The sequence below is a fragment of the Mustelus asterias genome, chromosome 17 (assembly GCF_964213995.1).
Source record: "Mustelus asterias chromosome 17, sMusAst1.hap1.1, whole genome shotgun sequence".
NCBI classification, from domain to species: domain Eukaryota; kingdom Metazoa; phylum Chordata; class Chondrichthyes; order Carcharhiniformes; family Triakidae; genus Mustelus; species Mustelus asterias.
This window is the reverse complement of record NC_135817.1, coordinates 58,795,686-58,814,780: the sequence shown is the minus strand read 5'-3', so window position 1 is coordinate 58,814,780 and position 19,095 is coordinate 58,795,686. Positions and strand designations below refer to the sequence as shown.

The 19,095-nt window shown below is 40.4% G+C and overlaps 1 protein-coding gene across 3 annotated transcripts in view; it reads left to right on the top strand.

Annotated features, from left to right (window-relative positions):
• morc3a (MORC family CW-type zinc finger 3a) overlaps positions 1–19,095 on the top strand; it is a 67,259-nt gene that overhangs the window by 22,567 nt on the left and 25,597 nt on the right. For all 3 annotated transcript variants that reach the window (XR_013499921.1, XM_078232770.1, XM_078232771.1), the window contains exons 6-16: positions 32–185; positions 1,380–1,508; positions 2,933–3,052; positions 3,169–3,266; positions 4,784–4,891; positions 7,985–8,113; positions 10,658–10,732; positions 13,454–13,508; positions 13,953–14,018; positions 15,005–15,103; positions 18,469–18,695. Coding sequence is in view for 2 of the 3 variants with exons in the window: in XM_078232770.1 (XP_078088896.1) it covers positions 32–185; positions 1,380–1,508; positions 2,933–3,052; positions 3,169–3,266; positions 4,784–4,891; positions 7,985–8,113; positions 10,658–10,732; positions 13,454–13,508; positions 13,953–14,018; positions 15,005–15,103; positions 18,469–18,695 (1,260 nt within the window). In the remaining variant the exon portion in view is untranslated. The remainder of the gene's footprint in view (positions 1–31; positions 186–1,379; positions 1,509–2,932; positions 3,053–3,168; positions 3,267–4,783; positions 4,892–7,984; positions 8,114–10,657; positions 10,733–13,453; positions 13,509–13,952; positions 14,019–15,004; positions 15,104–18,468; positions 18,696–19,095) is intronic.

Genomic DNA, 19,095 nt, shown 5'->3' with positions numbered 1-19,095 from the left:
CACGGATTTAATAGTCTTATTTTGTTTCAAGGACCAAGGATGGAAGGCCAGAGTTCGACTTTGAATCTGATAAGCAAGATATCAGAATCCCTGGAGATATTTTGGATGATGACACAGGAAAGAGAAAATACAAAAGGCAGGAAAGGATGGACCAAATTGTACCTGAAAGTGATTATTCATTAAGGGTAAGTTTGATATGACGATTTTCTAGCGAGCTTAGAAATTGCTTATTATTCTGCTAATTTGGGAGCTCAGGCAGTTTGTGATTGAAGTTTGTGTCTAACAAAAACCCTTAGTTACCACTGAATTGCTTTATTTCTGATCATGTTGTGCGATTTCAATTTTTCCTGGTTTGACAATTTTAAAAGGTGAGCGTGAGCAAAGATATGGCATTGTGAGGAGATTCTTCTTCGTGAGTTCACTGCCTGAAAGTGGGTCTGATGAATAGCGCCACAATCTTCACGGGTACTGCAAGGAGGCAGGTTCCAAATCCACCTCAGCAGGAATAGGGGTCAAAACCAGTGCATGCTATAGCCTGGAGCTATGAATAGTGATGGTTGAAGCTCCAATATCTTTCCATCACATAGCTGACCAGGAATCAGCTTTTCACAGAGAAAGGCCTGGATAGTGTGAATGTGGGAAAGATATTTCCTTTAGTAGGCATGACTAGGATCCGAGGGCACAACCTCAGAATAAAAGGATGACCCTTTAAGCACCGAAATGAGGAGGGATTTCTTCAGCCAGAAGGTGGTGAATCTCTGGAATTCATTGCCACAGAAGGTTGTGGAGGTCAGGTCATTGAGTATATTTAAGACAGAGATAGGTTCTTTATTGGGAAGGGGATCAAAGGTTATGGGGAAAAGGCAGGAGAACGCGGTTGAGAAACCTATCAGCCATGATTGAATGGTGGAGCAGACTCAATGGGCCGAATGGCCTAATTCTGCTTCTATATCTTATGGTCTTATGAATCTCTTCCACTCTTACCACTTGACATTGGCATATGTTGGAAGGAGTTGCAAATTGATATTCAAACTGCTTGACTATGTTATAAACACATCTTCCTTGACCATGAAATCCGGCAGTGTCTTGAGCCTGGAGTTTCAGACACCAAGACCTCTATAAAGGGATTGCTCATTGTTAAATTACTATTAATTGAAGTTAGTGCATTTGACAAAATTTTATTTTGACATTCCATTTTAATATAGACTAAGGGCAAAAATGAAAAACTGTTTAATCTGAAAATTTGAAATTGAATTTTAAAATTGACATGTATTTGTTCCCAAGCAATGACATTCATGAGGTAATCTCGGAATATTTGAAGAATATTTCTGCACTATAGTCAGTCCACTTGATGCTTACAGCTTATGTTTTATTTTCAGGCGTATTGTAGTATTCTGTATCTGAAGCCACGGATGCAAATTATTCTCCTGGGAATGAAAGTCAAAACTCAACTTATTTCTAAAAGTCTTGCTCACATTGAACATGACATATACAGACCAAGCTTTATTGTATCCTTTTAAAGTTAATTTAAATAAAATATTGTTATGGCCAGACTTGTGTGGTATAAAATATGTTTTTAGGAAGTGTACATCTCTTGTGGTGAAACACTGACCAGAATGGGAATTTTGAATAGTGCACTGTACTGTACGGTAGGACAAAAGTTCACAGCCATATGTTGAGATCCTAATCCAGGCGAAGATAAGTGAACAATTGATTTTGGTTCCTGAAAAGAAAAAAAGGTTAGATGGTAATATGCTTTACAACCTTACCATTTTTCCTTATTATTTATTTTGGAACTGGATTGTTAGTGAAAAAGATGCACCGCACCTGCCCGTGCTCTTTTTAAGCTTACAATGTTACAACTAAATAAGAGAAAGTAAATTGAAAAATTATTGATTTTCACAATTAATTTCCACAATAACTTTATCGGGGGAAAGTTAATAGTTGAATAGTGCATCTCACACACTCAAGACATCCCAAAGCATATCAGTTTTAAAATCTTTTCATGCATAGTCACTGGTCTGTAGGTTTGGAGGCAAAAATCTGTCTTTACGCTTGAGGGGACCCTCCATCTCATTATAGAATCCCTAAAGTGCAGAAGACCACCATTCGGCCCATCAAGGTGGCCATTCCACCCATTTGACAATTACTGTACCAACAACAATCCTCAAACTTTCATAATTTCTTTTCTTCAGATTTAAGACAGTTTCAGAATAAACTCTTACTTATCGCATTCAAACGTGATGCACTCTTCTATCATATTAGGGTCACTATTCCAAAGGCTCCTCTACAGTAAGGTTATTAATTAGCTTTCTTATTATGTGACACTAATTTTAAAATAGCCCGCTGCCGAGTTTACTCCTCAAGTGTTTGGAGATGTTGTTGACAGTCCTGTCGTGTGGCATTCAGCATTAACCTGTTTACCGATGCTCAGTCTGGATTCCACCAGAGGGGGAGATGACTGTCCAGACAGTTGAAAGTAGCACAACACAAGTTGATTATGGCTGTTGGAGACAAATCATCTCAGCCCCAGGATATTATTGCAGGAGCTCCTTAAAGTAGTGTCCTAAATGCAGCCGTCTTCAGCTGTTTCATGAGTGAGTCCTCTGTCATCTTTTAGGTTGGTAAAGAATTTTATTTTAAGCATTATATATCTTTAGTATTGAGGGAATAACGCAAGATATGTAATTTGCATGGTATTTAAATTCACTTGTCCATATTTAGGCAACATTCTACTATTACCACTTCATATTGGTGGAGAAGACTGGTCTGTTCAATTCCATTCCTTAATGCCAGGAAGTCAGTGTAACATAAAACATTAAGGTTTTTTATTTACTACGTGTTTGAGAAGCCACATTAAAACCATAGCTGCTCATTGTTTAATTTCCATTATTGTGATGGCTGTAGTGTAATTTCCTTAATGCTCTTTAAGAACAAAAACATAAAAATAACCTTTGGCTTTAACTGGAGAAACAAAGAGCATTTTGGGATAATGATGTATCATAAAAACAGACTTATTAAATCTTACGAAAAGGTTGGCTGTCAGCTCAGAGTAAGTACTTTTATAAATTAAGATCAATCATGGTTTGAAATTAGAATTAAAATTAGAATTTACATTTGGCGTCTGAACCTACAATAACATGAATCCATTCTATCATTTCCTTTCAGGCAAACAACATGGGAGTGGGTGTCATTGGAGTTATCGAGTGCAACTTTCTCAAGCCCACACATAACAAACAGGACTTTGATTATACGAATGAGTATAGGTAAAATAAGGTTTCAGGGAAACTATCTTATCCTCAGTACAATACACTTGCAGTACTTTAAGTTCCAGCTACATCTCTTAAAGTATGCACTCACCTTAATTTCTTTGCATTTTTATACCCTTTTTATAGAAGAAAGGAAGTTTACAATTGTCATACTTCATGATCTCTCTAGAAATAATGTGTCATTTTAAATGGTTTTGCACCACTGTAGTTTTTCATGCTTTCCTGGTAACTTGAGTTTTAATTTGACTTTGGATATGTGGGTTTTCTTTTACTGTGAACCAAAATAGGCTTTGTTGGCCCAAGGTCAGTTTGCTGATTATTTTCAGTTTTCCAACCAGGATAAAGTTATTCTGATAAAGTGCACAAGTAGCTTTCACGCCAGCCATGGAGGCTTGAGGTTCAGCAAGTGAATAATGTTAACTTGCTCACAAAATAATTGGCAATTAAACTGCCTAACCCAGCACAGGAAAGAGCACTGAGCCAGATATCTCCAGTCTCAACATACTTTTAATTTGTCCCTTGTATTGTTTTTCAAAAATATATGATGCTCTATCCATGTGTTTGCAATCAAAGCAGGAATGTGACATCAGGTACATATAAAGTACACTTAACACTACTGCAAATTCATAGTATATATGGTGAGAATCAGGGACAGTGTAAATGTCGTCTTAATAGTGATGAAGCAGAAAGTCCCATAGCACTGACAAACACAATCATTTCAGCCGTTGCATTTACGTTTAACGTTTGTGCTAACCAGTTTTGGCTGTGCACAGCTTCTAAGCATTTGGAGTGCGAATGCTTTAAAATAGCTGTCCTTGCATTTCAGAGCAATGTGTTCTGCTCATTCTACGGCCGGGCAACATGTCTATTAGTCGACACTAATCACAAAGGTTTGAAACCTAGTGAGCCAACTAAAGAATTAGTCTTGGTGAGACAGCACTGGGCCTATGTGCTGTTTGTTGCTCTTTTATTTTAGTAATAATCAGACATTGTCAGTTGCCCATTACATGGAGCACTTTGAGGGTGGAAATGGGCACAGTATTGTAGCATTACATCTCCTGCCAAGAATATTGCAGAATGACGTTATTGATTGAAGAAACTAAAAGTAAGGTTGCAGTCAGCATACACGATGCTTGGAGAACCGCAAATTCCAATCTTATTCTTTGTGCAGCTATTTTCCCTTTTTGAAAATTTTTTAATGGCTGTATTTAGTCAGGTGCTCGTACAGAGCACAACTGAGCCTGTCTCTAAGTCTGGTTCACGGTAACATCTTTACACCACTTCCTTTTATCTCCCATTTTTGTGTTTATGGGGATTTGCTTGCATGAATTATATGCTATGACATTTTAGCTTTTGGTTTTGCTTAGCAAGTTTAATCAATGTTGAAGGACCTGCTAAACCATCTCCTTTAATTGTCCATCAAGCGTTTTTTCAGTGGTAGCCTGTTTTAGCAACAGTGTCTGAATTCAAGTTTGGAACATACCTTTTATGAACTTTTGTTTCCTGAATTAAAGACTGACGATTCAAGCACTGGGACTGAAACTGAATGATTACTGGAATGAGAAAAAGAATAAAAGAAATCGAGAGGATCCGCAGAATGTTGTACCAGTCGAAGATTCACAGTAAGTGTTTGTATTACTGGAGAAAAAAGCATACAAGCAACTTGTCTTTCATGCGGTAATGTTTCAATTCTCATGGTGCTTTTGTGATGTGTGTGCAATTCATCCTTGTGTACAGAAATTTAATGCAGTGTATTCTTTGTTCTTTCTATCACAAATATGGATGGGCATGGGTCTGAATTGTCTGAGATGCTATTTCTTAAGTTATGTTTCTGTTACATCTTCAATGAATTCCAATATGAGACATGACTTCACTGTTGGGTGTAGGGTGCTTGTACTCGGAGAATAATTTTTCAAAGATCCGATAAGTTAAATGGTCTCAAATGGTTGATAGCAGTGGGTTTAAAATAATTCACTGAAGGACCAGCAGGGAATTTGCAAAGGTTTATGAAGATCACACTACCTGAGACAGTGTAGGAATTAGATTTTCATTGGAACTTTTAAAAGGGAATTCAATATGTACTTGAAAAGGGCTAGTTTGCAAGGTTATGGGAAAAATCAACTGAATCGCTGAACTAAATTGGACAACTCTTTCAAAAGGGCTAGCACAGATATTACGATTCCAGTTGTTGTTACTACTGGATGGGAGATCTCGGAATGGAACCCTGGCTCAGAAGACCCTCGTTTTCTAAAATGAAATGTTGAGGAACAGTCACAGGTGTCAATTAGCTGTTAACAAAAAAAAATTATTAAACATGAAAATTTTTCTTGCAATACTCCTCTGCTCCCCCCCCTTGGCTTCACAAAAGTACGCAGATTTCACGGATAACAGCCGACTCTGAAACCACTCAATGGATCTTCCGTGGATTTCTCCCCCACTTACCCCCAGATCATTGTTGCAAATGTTTACAAACACCACTCTCAAAAAGGCACTCTTTAAAATCTTCTTTCAGACCATGCTTTCCCTCAGCTGTTTTCATCAAGGATCTTGCCTTCAGGTTTTCCAACTCTTGTTTCAAGCAAGACTTTCTCTCCACTGTTGTAACAAACCTGCCTCCAGGTTTTCTAACTCTCCTTTCAGGATTCCTTTGTCTTGAATGCTTTTACACAAACTCAGAGATCCAGCCACTGATTGCTCCACAATTATTTCCCCTAACACTCCACTGTGTGGTTAGATATCGCAAACCTTAGAACCACTTCAGATATCTTTCTGGTGCCTCACTAGCCAACTCCTTCTCAGCTCTGTCTGTGGCTTTATTTAACAGGTATTTTGTTCCAGTTTCCTCTGTTCGTTTAAATTAAGACTTCCTGGAAACCTCTCTTCCTTTCTCTAGTTTCCTTGATGAGTTCTTTAGATTTCTGGCACTTGCTTCCTTGCTACATTGTTTGGCTTTTCTTTTAGCAGAACTGAGATATTGGACTACTATTTAAATGGTATAAAATTGCAGCGTGCTGCTGTGCAGAGGGACCTAGGTGTCCTTGTGCATGAATCACAAAAAGTTGATTTGCAGGTGCAGCAGGTAATTAAGAAGGCAAATGGAATTTTGTCCTTCATTGCTAGAGGGATGGAGTTTAAAAGCAGGGAAGTTATGCTACAGCTGGAGTATTGTGTACAGTTTTGGTCTCTTTACTTGAGAAAGGATATACTGGAGAGGGTGCAGAGGAGATTCATTAGGTTGATTCCGGAGTTGAGGGTTAGCTTATGTAGCGAGACTGAGTAGACTGGGACTATACTCATTGGAATTTATAAGAATGAGGGGAATTCCTGCCGAATAAAGCAGTTGAGGGCTACCTGGTTGAATGTTTTTAAAGCAAATATAGATTTTGAACAGTGAAGGAATTAAGGGTTATGGTGAGTGGGTGGGTCAGTGGAGCCGAGTCCACAAAAAGATTACCCATGATCTTATTGAATGGTGGAGCATGCTTGAGGGACCAAATGGCCTATTGCTGTTCCTTGTTCTCGTGTTCTTATTCCCCCTCTAGCTGCAAAATTCTTTTCCCTCCGAGTTCCATTCAAAACTAAACTCAAAAAGATCTCCCCAAAAGTGCCCCTGGTTGCTAAGCAACATCTCATTCCTCCTCCAAGCTCACGTTTTACGTTTCCCATTGTAAACACACTCGGCACAATACAATCGGCACAACAGAAACACGATTTGAACTGAAACCCAAAACCCTCATGCAAAACCCTTTGTTCAGCATGAATCTAACTAGAATTTCCTACACTAAACCACTAAATTAATCCCACTTAAAATTACATCTTTTTTCTCATCCTTAACAAGTTAAATATCGCTCATTCAAAATCCTCTGTTTTCCTCACATCGATGTGACAGACTGAATCACCTCCTCTGTTGTAAAGTGAAACTGTCTGACCATGATTTTGTCCAGGATGATGCAAGCTGCAGAATTCTGACACTCTTCTAGAATCTGAAAGTTGCAAAAATCAATTTTATTAGAAATCTTACATTTATGAGCACTTGCTGTCTACATAAAAGTGCTTTTGTCACTCTTCTGCATTTGAAATTTAATGTCAATTGTCTCCAGTCACTGTACAATTAAAAGCTTTAATCATTCATTAAGTGCTGTATTATCTTCCACAAATTGCTCAAATACTTTGAAATGCTTTCTAATGGGCAAAATAAACAAAAGAAAATCAATAAAAAGCTCATAACCCTGGAATTTGTTAACTGATTTTGAAGAGGGGTTTTCAGTCTGCAAGAGGAATATTGTTTGAATTGGAACTCGTAGGGATAGGTTAGCAATTAAATATCTTGTCATGTTCAAATATTGTTCAATTGGCAAATGTTAAGCTAATTCATTTGTTATAGTTAAATTGTGTCATTCACTAAAGTTTTTGTTAAAAGCTTCCTAGTTTGTCAGTAGAATCACACCTGGAGTGAAACACCTTATCCTCACATTCATGCCAAAATAGCAAATAGTTGGGGTCTAGTCTAATTTCGTAATATACCTTGAGGTTTCTAATCTCGCACCTCGCACCAGCACCCTTGAGGTGTCACCCTTTGGTATATCAGTGGTTCACGAGAGTGAACTCCATAGGATATCTCACAAATAAAGCCGAATGTATTTGATTTGCAATTTCTTTCCTCATTTTTGAATTAATAAGTTGTAGACTGTCCATACTTCAACTTTTTTTTTCAGAAAACTTCCTGATCAGGTTTGGGCTCAGTGCGATGGCTGTTTAAAATGGCGAAAGCTTTCTGATGGCATAGATCCAGATAAGCTGCCTGATAAATGGTTCTGTAGCATGAATCCAGATCCACGGTTTAGGTAAGGAAATGCATGTACTACTACCCATGCATTATTGGTTTCACCTGTTTATGTTCTACACACGTTATTTCATGTTGTGTCTGAAGTGAGGGCCAAGCCTCATAGTGCACTATATCAAGAAGATTAAAAAGACCACGAGAAAACACTGGGTAAAACAAGAAGTAACGATAATGGGATGTAAAGCTTGGATATTAAAAAAGTAAAGTTCAAGTTTATTTATTAGTCACAAGTAAGGCTTACATTAACACTGCAATGAAGTCACATCCCAGCGCCAATTTGGGTCAGTGCACCTAACCACGTCTTTCAGACTATGGGAGGAAACCGGAGTACCCGGAGGAAACCCACGCAGACACGGGGAGAACGTGCAAACTCCACACAGACAGTGACCCAAGCCGGGAATCGAACCCAGGTCCCCGGCGCTGTGAAGCAGCAGTGCTAACCTCTGTGCCATCGTGGTGCCCCTTGCTTGTAAACTTTAGATTTTTCTTGCTTTGGACATAGGTGCAGCCCTTTCCCAGTCAACACACCAGCCTATTCAGCTCTATAATGCCCACAGATGTTTAAATTTAATCATAGCAACTGACTTTTGTTTCGTACAAGGACGCAACTGCAATTTCCCCTGAAATAAGTTGAGTTTAAAATGTGTTACCGCACCTTGGAAAATTGTAAATTCCATATTTAGTTTTTTTTCACTGGAGAGGTGTACTGTTATCCATTACTTCTGTCATTGTCTGGAGAGCTATATATAAATGTCAGGCTAAAGGAATGTTTATTCTCTACTCCATTCTCCGATGTTGATAAAAGCTGAGGAAGCGGAAAATCCTTCATTCCCTCTTTACTAAGGCACATCTGAGATTTTACCTTCCAGCACAAATATAGGGATGTATGATGTTTGTTTAGGCTCTCAGATGGTGCTATGTCGAACGCAGTATGGATCAATCAATTGATTACCATCGAGATGTTGAGAGTGAATTAACGAAGGAGGAAGCAAGGCCGCAATATGTTAGGAAATTTCCTCTTGCTGTCTTGAATAGTGACGATAGGCTTACGGAAAATGGTAGTAGAGAAACTTATAAATAGGGCCCGAGCCATTTGTTCACCATGCAAGCTTGATGCCGAAATAGGGCACATAGATACTAACATAAATTTGCTTGAGGCTACGCAGGGCTGAATCTTCTGTGGACTGGCAATCACCCTCTGAAGTTGTGGAGGGTGAGGTGAGGGTTGTAGTATAGTTACCCAGAGTTTACAACTGGTTTTAATCCATCCAACTTTTCCAGGGCAACTATTTTGCTAAGGGAATCGGAACCATCTATAAAATGTTTGACTTTAAATCGGAGTTTCAGAGGACTCCAAACGCAGTTATTGCCCAACGGAAATAGAAACTTCCTGGACAATTCCTGTTCAGTCCTTTCATGGGGCCATCCAAGGAGTTCCCCAGCGCATCTTCCTGGGTACCTCCTGGGTGCAAGCCTCTGGAGAATGGAAGATGTAGGCCACATATTCGCATGCAATGCTCAGTCCTCTACAAACAGAGAATATATCCAGGTATTGCACCTTTTTTAATTAAACAAATGTTGGGGGACAACAGTTCCCTGATGCATTCCTCATGGCAGCACCTCGACCACTCAGTACCCTTACCTTTCTTGAATTTAAGCAGATGCTTGGGGATGACTGTTCCCTGGTGCATTTTTTCTGACGCCTCAACCAATCAGAGCCCATTTGCCGACCAATTAGCACCCTTTTCTCGTGCAGTATGAATTGTTTGCTTTGAAATTTGGTATTCTTACAAATCTATGTTGATGAGTACAAGATGAAAAGCTTCGGCAGCATGTCTTTTTTTTAAGCAGTGCTTCAGATCATTTCTCCAATGGCATTGTTCAGGTAATTTATTGTTCCTACAATTTGTGTGTGTTTAGAGCCCTAAATTGTTGAATAACACACCACAGCTCCATTGCTCTGATTCCCATTATCAGGAAACTAGCATTTTAAAGAAAAGTCTGCACATTTTGCGATGACCTGTTTTGCGTAGAGAACTAGGCTGCGGGTGCAGAAGAGTCACATGAGGTGGTTTTGATAAAACGAATGTATTTGTGTGCATAATAAGTGCACCTTCCAAATAACATTGCTTGCTATAATGGCTCTATTCCCTTATTTCAGATTTGATTGATGTGCGCTTTTAGGCTGGTGTTTGAGTGATTATATGCAAATTATAATGTGAGAGTCATTGAAGGATGCTGAGTGCAATTTTAATGCTCTCATCTGTGCTAACCTCAAATGAAAAGCAGGTCCCATCTTCAGGTGTTAGAGCTGTTGTGAAAACTACAGGTGTTGAAAATCTGACAAACGGAATTTATTGGCAATGTCTGGCAGTTAGCATCTGAAAGAAAAAGGCAGGTCAATGCTTAATGTGAAACACCAAATCGTGAAGGACCCCACAAAACGTGAACTTGCTGTTCTCTTGGACTTTTGTGCATTGCTGATATTTTCTTTCTGCATCCATAGTCAAATTGGTTTTAAATAACTATTTGTTCTCTTCACTAGGAGCTGCAGTGTTCCAGAAGAACCAGAAGATATTGCTGAAGTTACTCCCAGTTATGAGAAAACATATAAAAAACAGTGAGTTTCTATTATTGTTGTTAAATTAATTTGTTAAAACTCTTTTTTATTCATTTGTGGGACATGGGCGTCGCTGGCTGGCCAGCGTTTATTGCCCATCCCTAGTTGCCCAAGGGCAGTTCAGAGTCAACCACATTGCAGTGGGTCTGGAGTCGCACGTAGGCCAGACTGGTTAAGAACAAAAGATTTCCTTCCCTAAAGGACATTAGTGAACCAGATAGGTTTTTCCGATAATCGACAATGGTTTCATGGCCATCAATAGATTCTTAATTCCAGATTTTTTTAAAATGAATTTAAATTCCACCATCTGCCGAGGTGGGAGTCTAACCCGGATTCCCAGACCATTAGCTGAGTTTCTGGATTAATAGCCTAGCAATCATACAACTGGGTCATCACCTTCCCATATTATGAACCATAAGATCCTGTGCATACCATATCTTTTCTACCGTAATGCATTTTTAAATATGTAACTAAATGAAGAGTTTAAAAGTGCGTTTCAAACATTCGGCCAGGTAAATGAGAACAGCCTACATTTTGAAAATTCCTCATGCTGTGCATCAGTGATTTCAGTGGTATTTCTGTACATCCAATGCTCCTATGTTTGCACTTGCCTTGTCAGTAAAGTGGGTGAATAGGTGTCATAATAGAAGACAAATTACTGAGCATACAAAGCACATTCCAAGTGTGGATAGTGGTTCACAGAGTCAGGAGAAGAAAAAGTTGTCCATATTTGTCTTCTGTTAGTGAATCGGTAATGGAGCGTACATTCAAGTTGCTTGCATTATCAACTGGAACAGAGCAGGTTGAGGAAATTCGAGGTTTTTAAAATCCGAACGAGTTTTAACATGATGAAAAAGGCAACGCTGTTTTCTCTGGGATGATGGTATCAAGGGGTTATCATATTAAAATAGTGTAAATAATGTTCAGGGAAATTTCTTCACACACGATTGTTTCACTGGAAAAGGTCATGAAAACACTGATCTTCCCATTCACAAAGACTTGATTGAAAAATCTGCCATGGCATGAGAATTCTGGGAAACAACTCGTATTTCTGCAGCTGGCTGCAACTTGCCATTCAGATGAACGGAATTGAGAAATGCACACTGCGTTAAAAACCAAGATCTCATCACTGGCCCAACTGCAGAGGTCCCTGGCTTTGATTTTCCTTGAAGGCGATGGACTGTACCCACTTGAGTTCACACAGGGCATGAACAATGCGACCATCTGCTCTACAAGTGGGAGGTGCAGGACAACCTGAAGTTGACCACAAGTCCCAGACACACTTATGTTCGTATTAGAAATGTGTTGAAGTGTGATGGAGAATGGGCAGGAAAGTGGAGTTGAGATTGAGACAAAGTCAGCCATGATCATATTGAATGGCGGAGCAGGTTCGAAGTTCTTATGATCTTATCAACTACTAGTCCATGAAATGTTGCGAAAGCTCATTTCCCTACTCGGCATCTCAAGCAGCCACTGAATGGATAGACAATTTAGACGTCCCATTATAAGCATTTCTAGTCGTACAGCCGAATCTGAGATTCCTTTGTCATGGGGAATGGATTGAATTTGATTTATTACTGTCACGTATTAGCATACAGTGAAAAGTATTGTTTCTTGGGTGCTATACAGTCAAAGCATACCGTTCATAGAGAAGAGAGTGCAGAACGTAGTCTTACCATCATAGCTAGGGTGCAGAAAAAGATTAACTTAATGCAAGGTAGGTCTATTCTAAAAAAAAGATGGAAGAGAGTATATCCAGGGTGCATGGGGTCCTTGAATATGCTGGCTGCTTTTCCGAGGCAATGGGAAGTGTACACAGTCAGTAGATGGGAGACTGGTTTGTTTGATGAGCGTGGCTTCGTTCACGGCCCTTGATAGTTTTATGCAGTCTTAGACAGAGCAGGAGCCATGTGGTGCATCTGTAAAAGTTGGTTGCAAAGAGAAGATTGGATAAATATTTGAAACGTGGGTTAATTATATGGCTATGGAGAGAATAATTGGATTGCTCAAACCAAGAGCCTGTATAGACAGTGGGCTGACTGACCCCATCTATTGTGTGGAACTCTGTGATTTTTGATTAGTGCTGGGCCCATTAGAAGATTATAAATTTCTTTTCATAAAGGGGTGCTGGAATGTAGCATAAATACAAAGATGTAATTAAACTATTGAACAAAAATACTGAAGGGTATGTGAAAAGAGCTGTCAAATGGGATTATAATCATTTCAGGGACAGCAGACTCATTGGGTCAAATAGCCTGTTTCTGTGCTAAGTTTCTAACTTCTGTGGTTCGCCATTGCTATCTAGTTGCCTCTGCCGGAAGTACATGTGTGTTTGGGTAAGATGGGATTTCGTGTGATGACTCCCATGGTTGTTTAATCTGCACAAGCTCATTATCCAGGCAGGCCCGTGAAGGGTGTCCATTTGGGTGAGGTATCAGAGAGCAGCTGTCACATGCGAAACATGTAATATAAGTTAGGAAAGGTGAGCGAGGAAATTTGGGCGGGAAAAAGGTCAATTTCCGTGGTAAAAATCCACAGAAAAAATTAAACCTGCTGAGTAACTTTGCAACTGTTTTACCGTGGCAACTGGTTTCTAGGAACTTGTGTGATCATAGACGGTGAAATTTGTGCACATCTTAAAAAATGTTCGTAGTTTACAGGTGACAGGGCAGTTTCATGGATCTTTTCCTATCAGTATAACATACTTGTGGGTTATTTTAGAGAACAAAGAAATCGTGAGAAGAATCGGCAGCGATTGATGGAACAAAACAAAGAGGTAAGATATCTTATTGTGGCACCAAAAGCATACTCGTGTCAACTTTTAGCTCCTGTTTAATGTTGAAGAATGAATGTAAAATTGTTAGTGTAATGCCCTTTGGCTGTTTAAAGATTTCCACCTTCTACCCTCTCCATTGAATCTTTGTGTACAGAGTGATTTGAGGTAACATCTAACTGATTATTCTCCTCGTGGAAAATACCTGCTTTCTGTTTTAAATGTCTCTTGGCATGAATGGGGGCTCGTTGTGCAGACCTGATTCTTGTCTCTCTGTTAGTCCTGCTCTTAAAAGATTGTAGAGAAAATCTGGAATATGCATCTTTTGGCTTTAATCGTTATTTTGTCAGAGTGCCACAATTTCAAAGATGAGCCTTGAAAAGCATAATGATGAATCATTGAGTTCAGTTCAGCACTTGAGTTCTGATCTGTACGTTCTCTCAACAGAAATACTTGGAAGAACAGCTTAAGCGTAAAGAAGAAGAACTTCGGGAGGAGAAAAAGAAGCGACGGGTAACAATTTTGGGGGCGGGAAGTTTTGGGATATTCTTCTTGAATGCCTTGTAGAATATGGTCAAAGTCTTAAGATTAGCCTTTATTCATGACTTGATTTAGAATAAAGAGTGGAGTTTACGCTTCAATGTAATCAGCAATCTGGCCACATTTTCTACCAGTTTTCTGAATTGAATTTGTTTCTCAAGTTTCTCAAGTTTTTATGCACTCTTGCAGTAAAAATTATAATTTGATATTTGAGTGACAACTTGGTCCAGTTTTATTAATGCAATTGCAATTAAGTTTATTACAAAAAGTATTTTTAATTAGTGTTTAACCCACCAGAGTACTCTGTTTTTAAATAACTAAATGGCTCCAAATTAGACAGCATAATATACTAGCTGGTGTACATCAGTCTTTTTAAAATAAATTAACTATTTTGTTTTTTAAATGTGCCTGTTGGTACTCATGAGCCTAAAAAGTACATGTTTTACTTATAGAGCTCCAGTGAAATGCTGCAAAAGGAACCAATTTCAGAAATGTGTCATGTTGATTCAGTCTGTAGTCCTAACAGGATTTATGGATGGGGCCAGCTTCCAATGTGATCATTTCCCAAATAAGTTTGGTTTGCACTATTTAAATGTCTAGAGTATTTCTGCGTGTTCAGCTGATTTCAGATGAATTGCACCAGTGCAATTCAAAACCAAAAAAATTTCGATGTCACTCAGTCATCCTAAAACTACAAGGATGTTGATTTCTAGCCAAAGCTTCAAATGACTAATTTTCGTAATACTTGAATCTATGTCTCAGTTATCATGCTCTTATTGATAAAGATATCTCAATGATATTCTTGATGAGGTGTTAAATATGAAGCCTGTGAAACCGTTAACCTTGGGAAAGGAAAAAAAGATGTGAACAGCAATGAGTAAGATGTAACCAAAATAATTTGAGGCTAGGTATAAAGAGACCAAATATGAGATGACCCTTCATGCCTCTTTGATTCACAGCAAAGTGCAGACCTGCAGAACATCATCCAGAAATATAGCAAGGAAGCTGATGCTCTTCGAAAGGAACAGGCAATATTGCAACAAATGCTACAGAAAAAGGTACAGTTACTGAATATCTCACATGCAGCTCAGATTCACATTGTGGTAATTTGCATGTACTGGAGCTACTATATTTTTAAAAGAAAAATCCACAGCCCTATTCTTTGCAGACAGAAAGGACAGGTACATGCATTGCACCTATTTCAGCTAAACAAAATAAATGATAGCCAATCACTGGTTCATTCCTCAGGTCAATGCCATGACTAATCAAGTGAGGTGGTGGTGCAGTGGTATTGTTGCTGCACAAGTAACCCAGGGTAATACCCATCAGGAAAAAAACCCATCAGGTTCACTAATGTCCTGAAGGGATGGAAATCTGTCGTTCCTTACATGGTCTGGCTACACATGACTGCAGACCCACAGAAATGTGGTCGACTCTTAAATGCCTTCTGAAATGGCCAAGCAAGCTACTCGGTTGTATTCAACCACTTCAAAGAGAACAAAACAGAAAAAAACCAAATGGACCACATGGCATCAACCTAGGCACAGGAGGTGACAACGGCAAACCCAGCCGTGTCGACCCTGCAAAATCCTTCCTACTAATCTGAGGGCTTACCAAGATTGGGAGAGCTACATCACAGACGAGTCAAGCAGCAGTCTGGCATAGTCATACTCTCAGAATTGTACCTTACAGATAATAATAGCCCAGACACCACCATCACCATTCCTGGGTATGTTCTGTCCCACCACAGGATAGACCCAGCAGAGGTGGAAGCAGGGTGGTATACCGTCAGGACAGAGTTGCTTGCCCTGGGAATCCTCAATATCAACTCATGGCATCAGGTCACACATGGGCAAAGCAGCCTCCTGCTGATCATCACGTACCATCCTCCCTCAGCTGATGAATCCGTACTCTTCCATGTTGAATGTTACCTGAAGGAAACACTGGAAGTGTGCAGTATGTACTCTGGGGTGGGGGACTTGAATGGTCATCACCAAAGCTGGCTTGGTAGTACTACCACAGACCAAGCTGCTAGACAGGGACGACAGTAGGTAGTAAGGGAAGCAACAAGAGGGAAGCATTGGCGTGCCTGCCGCAGATACATCTGTCCATTGTGGTATCAGTAGGAGACCTTGTGGACACAATGTTCTGCTTTCATGTTTTCTACCTGGATCAAGTTGCACTGTGAACAGTCAAACAAAGAAAAGTACAGCACAGGAACAGGCCCTTCGGCCCTCCAAGCCTATGCTGATCATGATGCCCTAACTAAACTTAAAAAAAATCTTCTGCCCTTACTTGGTCCATATTCCTCTCTTTCCTCCCTATTCGTGTACCCATCCAGGTGCCTCTTAAATCTTGCTAACGTGCCAGCTTCCACCACTTCCTCTAGCAGCAACAGACACCCACCACTCTGCGTGTAAAACATCCCCCTTAACACCCCCCCCCCTTGAACCTGTGCTCCCTTGTATTCGACGCTTACACCCTCTCTCAACGTGTAGGCTTAGGCATGTGCCAGTGTGCAACACTCAGTTGGGGGTAACTTGGCACTGGAAAGCCATCAAGTCTTAGGCAGTCCAAAATAGCATATTTCACCAAGTTGATGATCCTCTAGAGGTCACCCACCACCCTGATCTGGAAATATGTTACCCTTCCTTTGCTGTCACTGGATCAAAATCCTGAAATTCCCCCCTAACAGCACTGTCCATGTAGCTACACCTTGGGGACTGCAGCATTTCAAGAAGAGTTTTAACAACACCAGGTTAAAGTCCAACAGGTTTATTTGGTAGCAAATACCATTAGCTTTCGGAGCGCTGCTCCTTCGTCAGATGGAGTGGAAATATGCTCCGAAAGCTTATGGTATTTGCTACCAAATAAACCTGTTGGACTTTAACCTGGTGTTGTTAAAACTCTTACTGTGTTCACCCCAGTCCAACGCCGGCATCTCCACAGCATTTCAAGAAGACAGCTCACGATCATCTTTTCAAGGACAATTGGGGATGGGCAATAAATGCTGCCCTAACAAATGACACCCATGTCCGTAAGAATTGAAAATATTTGCCTGGTTTAAATTTTCAAGCAAAAACTGGCAATTAACTGTCAGTCGTCATTGACTGATTCGTTCTCCATGGCAACGCCTCTACCAATCAGAGTCCACCTGTCAACCAATCAGCACTCTCTTAGAGTATTAAGTGATTATTTTCCCTGACAGTGATGTACTTTCAATTGTCCTGAAGCAGGTAAGAGGAAGAACTTTGACAAAATGTCTATTTTCAGCAAATCAGTTACTGATTTCAAGGGTCACTTGATTGAATCAATGATTATCAATCCTGAATGTGGGATACACTTATTCCTAATCTTTTGTGAGATGGTTTTGCTGTGTTGACTTGTTAACACAAATATCGAGGAATAAACAGGGTGAGAGCGATTCTCCCAAAAAAGTTCTAAGTGCTGAATCTGCAGGAAAACTGGTGTAAATCACTAGTGTTTTTCAGTGGGAGTTCAGACTGTGCACGGCAGAGGTCACAATCATGAATATCATTTAAAACTCAGGGACGGGGCCTATTCATGCTGAAGTCTGACAGTTCCAGGCCCCGGGTTTGCTGGCCAGCTCAATTGTGAACAGCTCCGACCCCCACCCCCTGTCCAGGAGCATCCACAGCCCACCCTGATCACTGGACTCCCTCCAATCCCGATCGATCCTGTCTGCATAGTGGCAGCGGGACCCCCACCTCACCGATCGCCCCCTTGGCAGTGCCTAAGCTCAGTGGGCACTTTGCCCCTTGGGCAATGTCTGGGGCACAGGTTGGCACTGCCAATGTGCCCATGTCCAGGAGGCACCAATCCCCCACCACCTGAACCCCTAGGGGTCCCTGAATGCCCCTCTTCACTCCAGTGGGGTCTCCCGCTAGTTCCCCAAAAGTGGGGAGCTACTTTAAACTGTGCCGGAGTAAAATTGTACTGGCGGGGTGGGAGATGCTATTGGGCCTGGAGAATTCAGTCCCGGGTCCAATAATTGCAATAGAATCACATTAAAATAAGATTAAACTTACTTACCTGCTGTTCCCACCGGTTTCCAGTGTGGTCCTGACCGTGCTGGATATCCTTGTTGGGAGATGCGTGCACGTTGGGAACACGTGCGCGAATCGGTGCGCACGCAAATCTCCCGGCTCAACCCGCCAAAAAATTAGTGGGTCGGAATGTATTTTTAACACTGTGTGACACCTTTGCTGTACGAGCTTTGTTTGTGAAATAATGATGGAATTCAAGATTTCCTTTCACCTGGCCAACTTGATGTTTTTCCTGCAAGGGTACAATTGAGATTTGAAAGTAATTGTTTTTTCAGGGTTGTTTTTGCCTGTCAGTTTAAACGTAGAATATATAATGGCCTAGAACTAAGTTGAGAATACACAATTTTCTATTGCAGAGCTTGCAGGCTACGTTGCCAAGGCAGCCAGATTCGCATGAAGCTACACAAGTAACTCCAAGTACCCAGAGCCTCACTAAATGGGTGGTCAATGGCGATAATACATTGAACATATCACCCAGCCTGGAACCAGCTTTATCTCCTGATTTAACCTCTCCTGTGACTAATCTTCAAATTGTGGAAGTCAAGTCGCTGTCATCTCCACAACCGCCTACTAATGGCCAAAGGTCAGTAACCTTTTGCATGTTATTCATCTAACCGTAGTATACTTGATAATTGTATAGTGGACCTCAAACACTGGTTTTAATGGGATCTCTCTGATCCTGGTTATTAATAACTTTTCTGAAAATGGTTTGCTTGGTTTAAAAGTTATAAAACCGTAGGAGCAATTTACCAACTGCAGTGGGTGAGACACCAGTTTTGGTTGTTCCCTTTCCAGCCCTCCATCAGTCACCTTGACAAGGTTCTTGCATCATGAAATAGAGCCTCTAACCATCACCATTGAGTTTAATTCACAATAGCAGTGTAAATCTAGCAATCTCAAGATAACACATGAGGAGGTTGCAAGCTCCTGTTTTTGTGAGGCCAACAGTGGGGCGACGCAAATTGTCCAGCGACCTCTGGCGA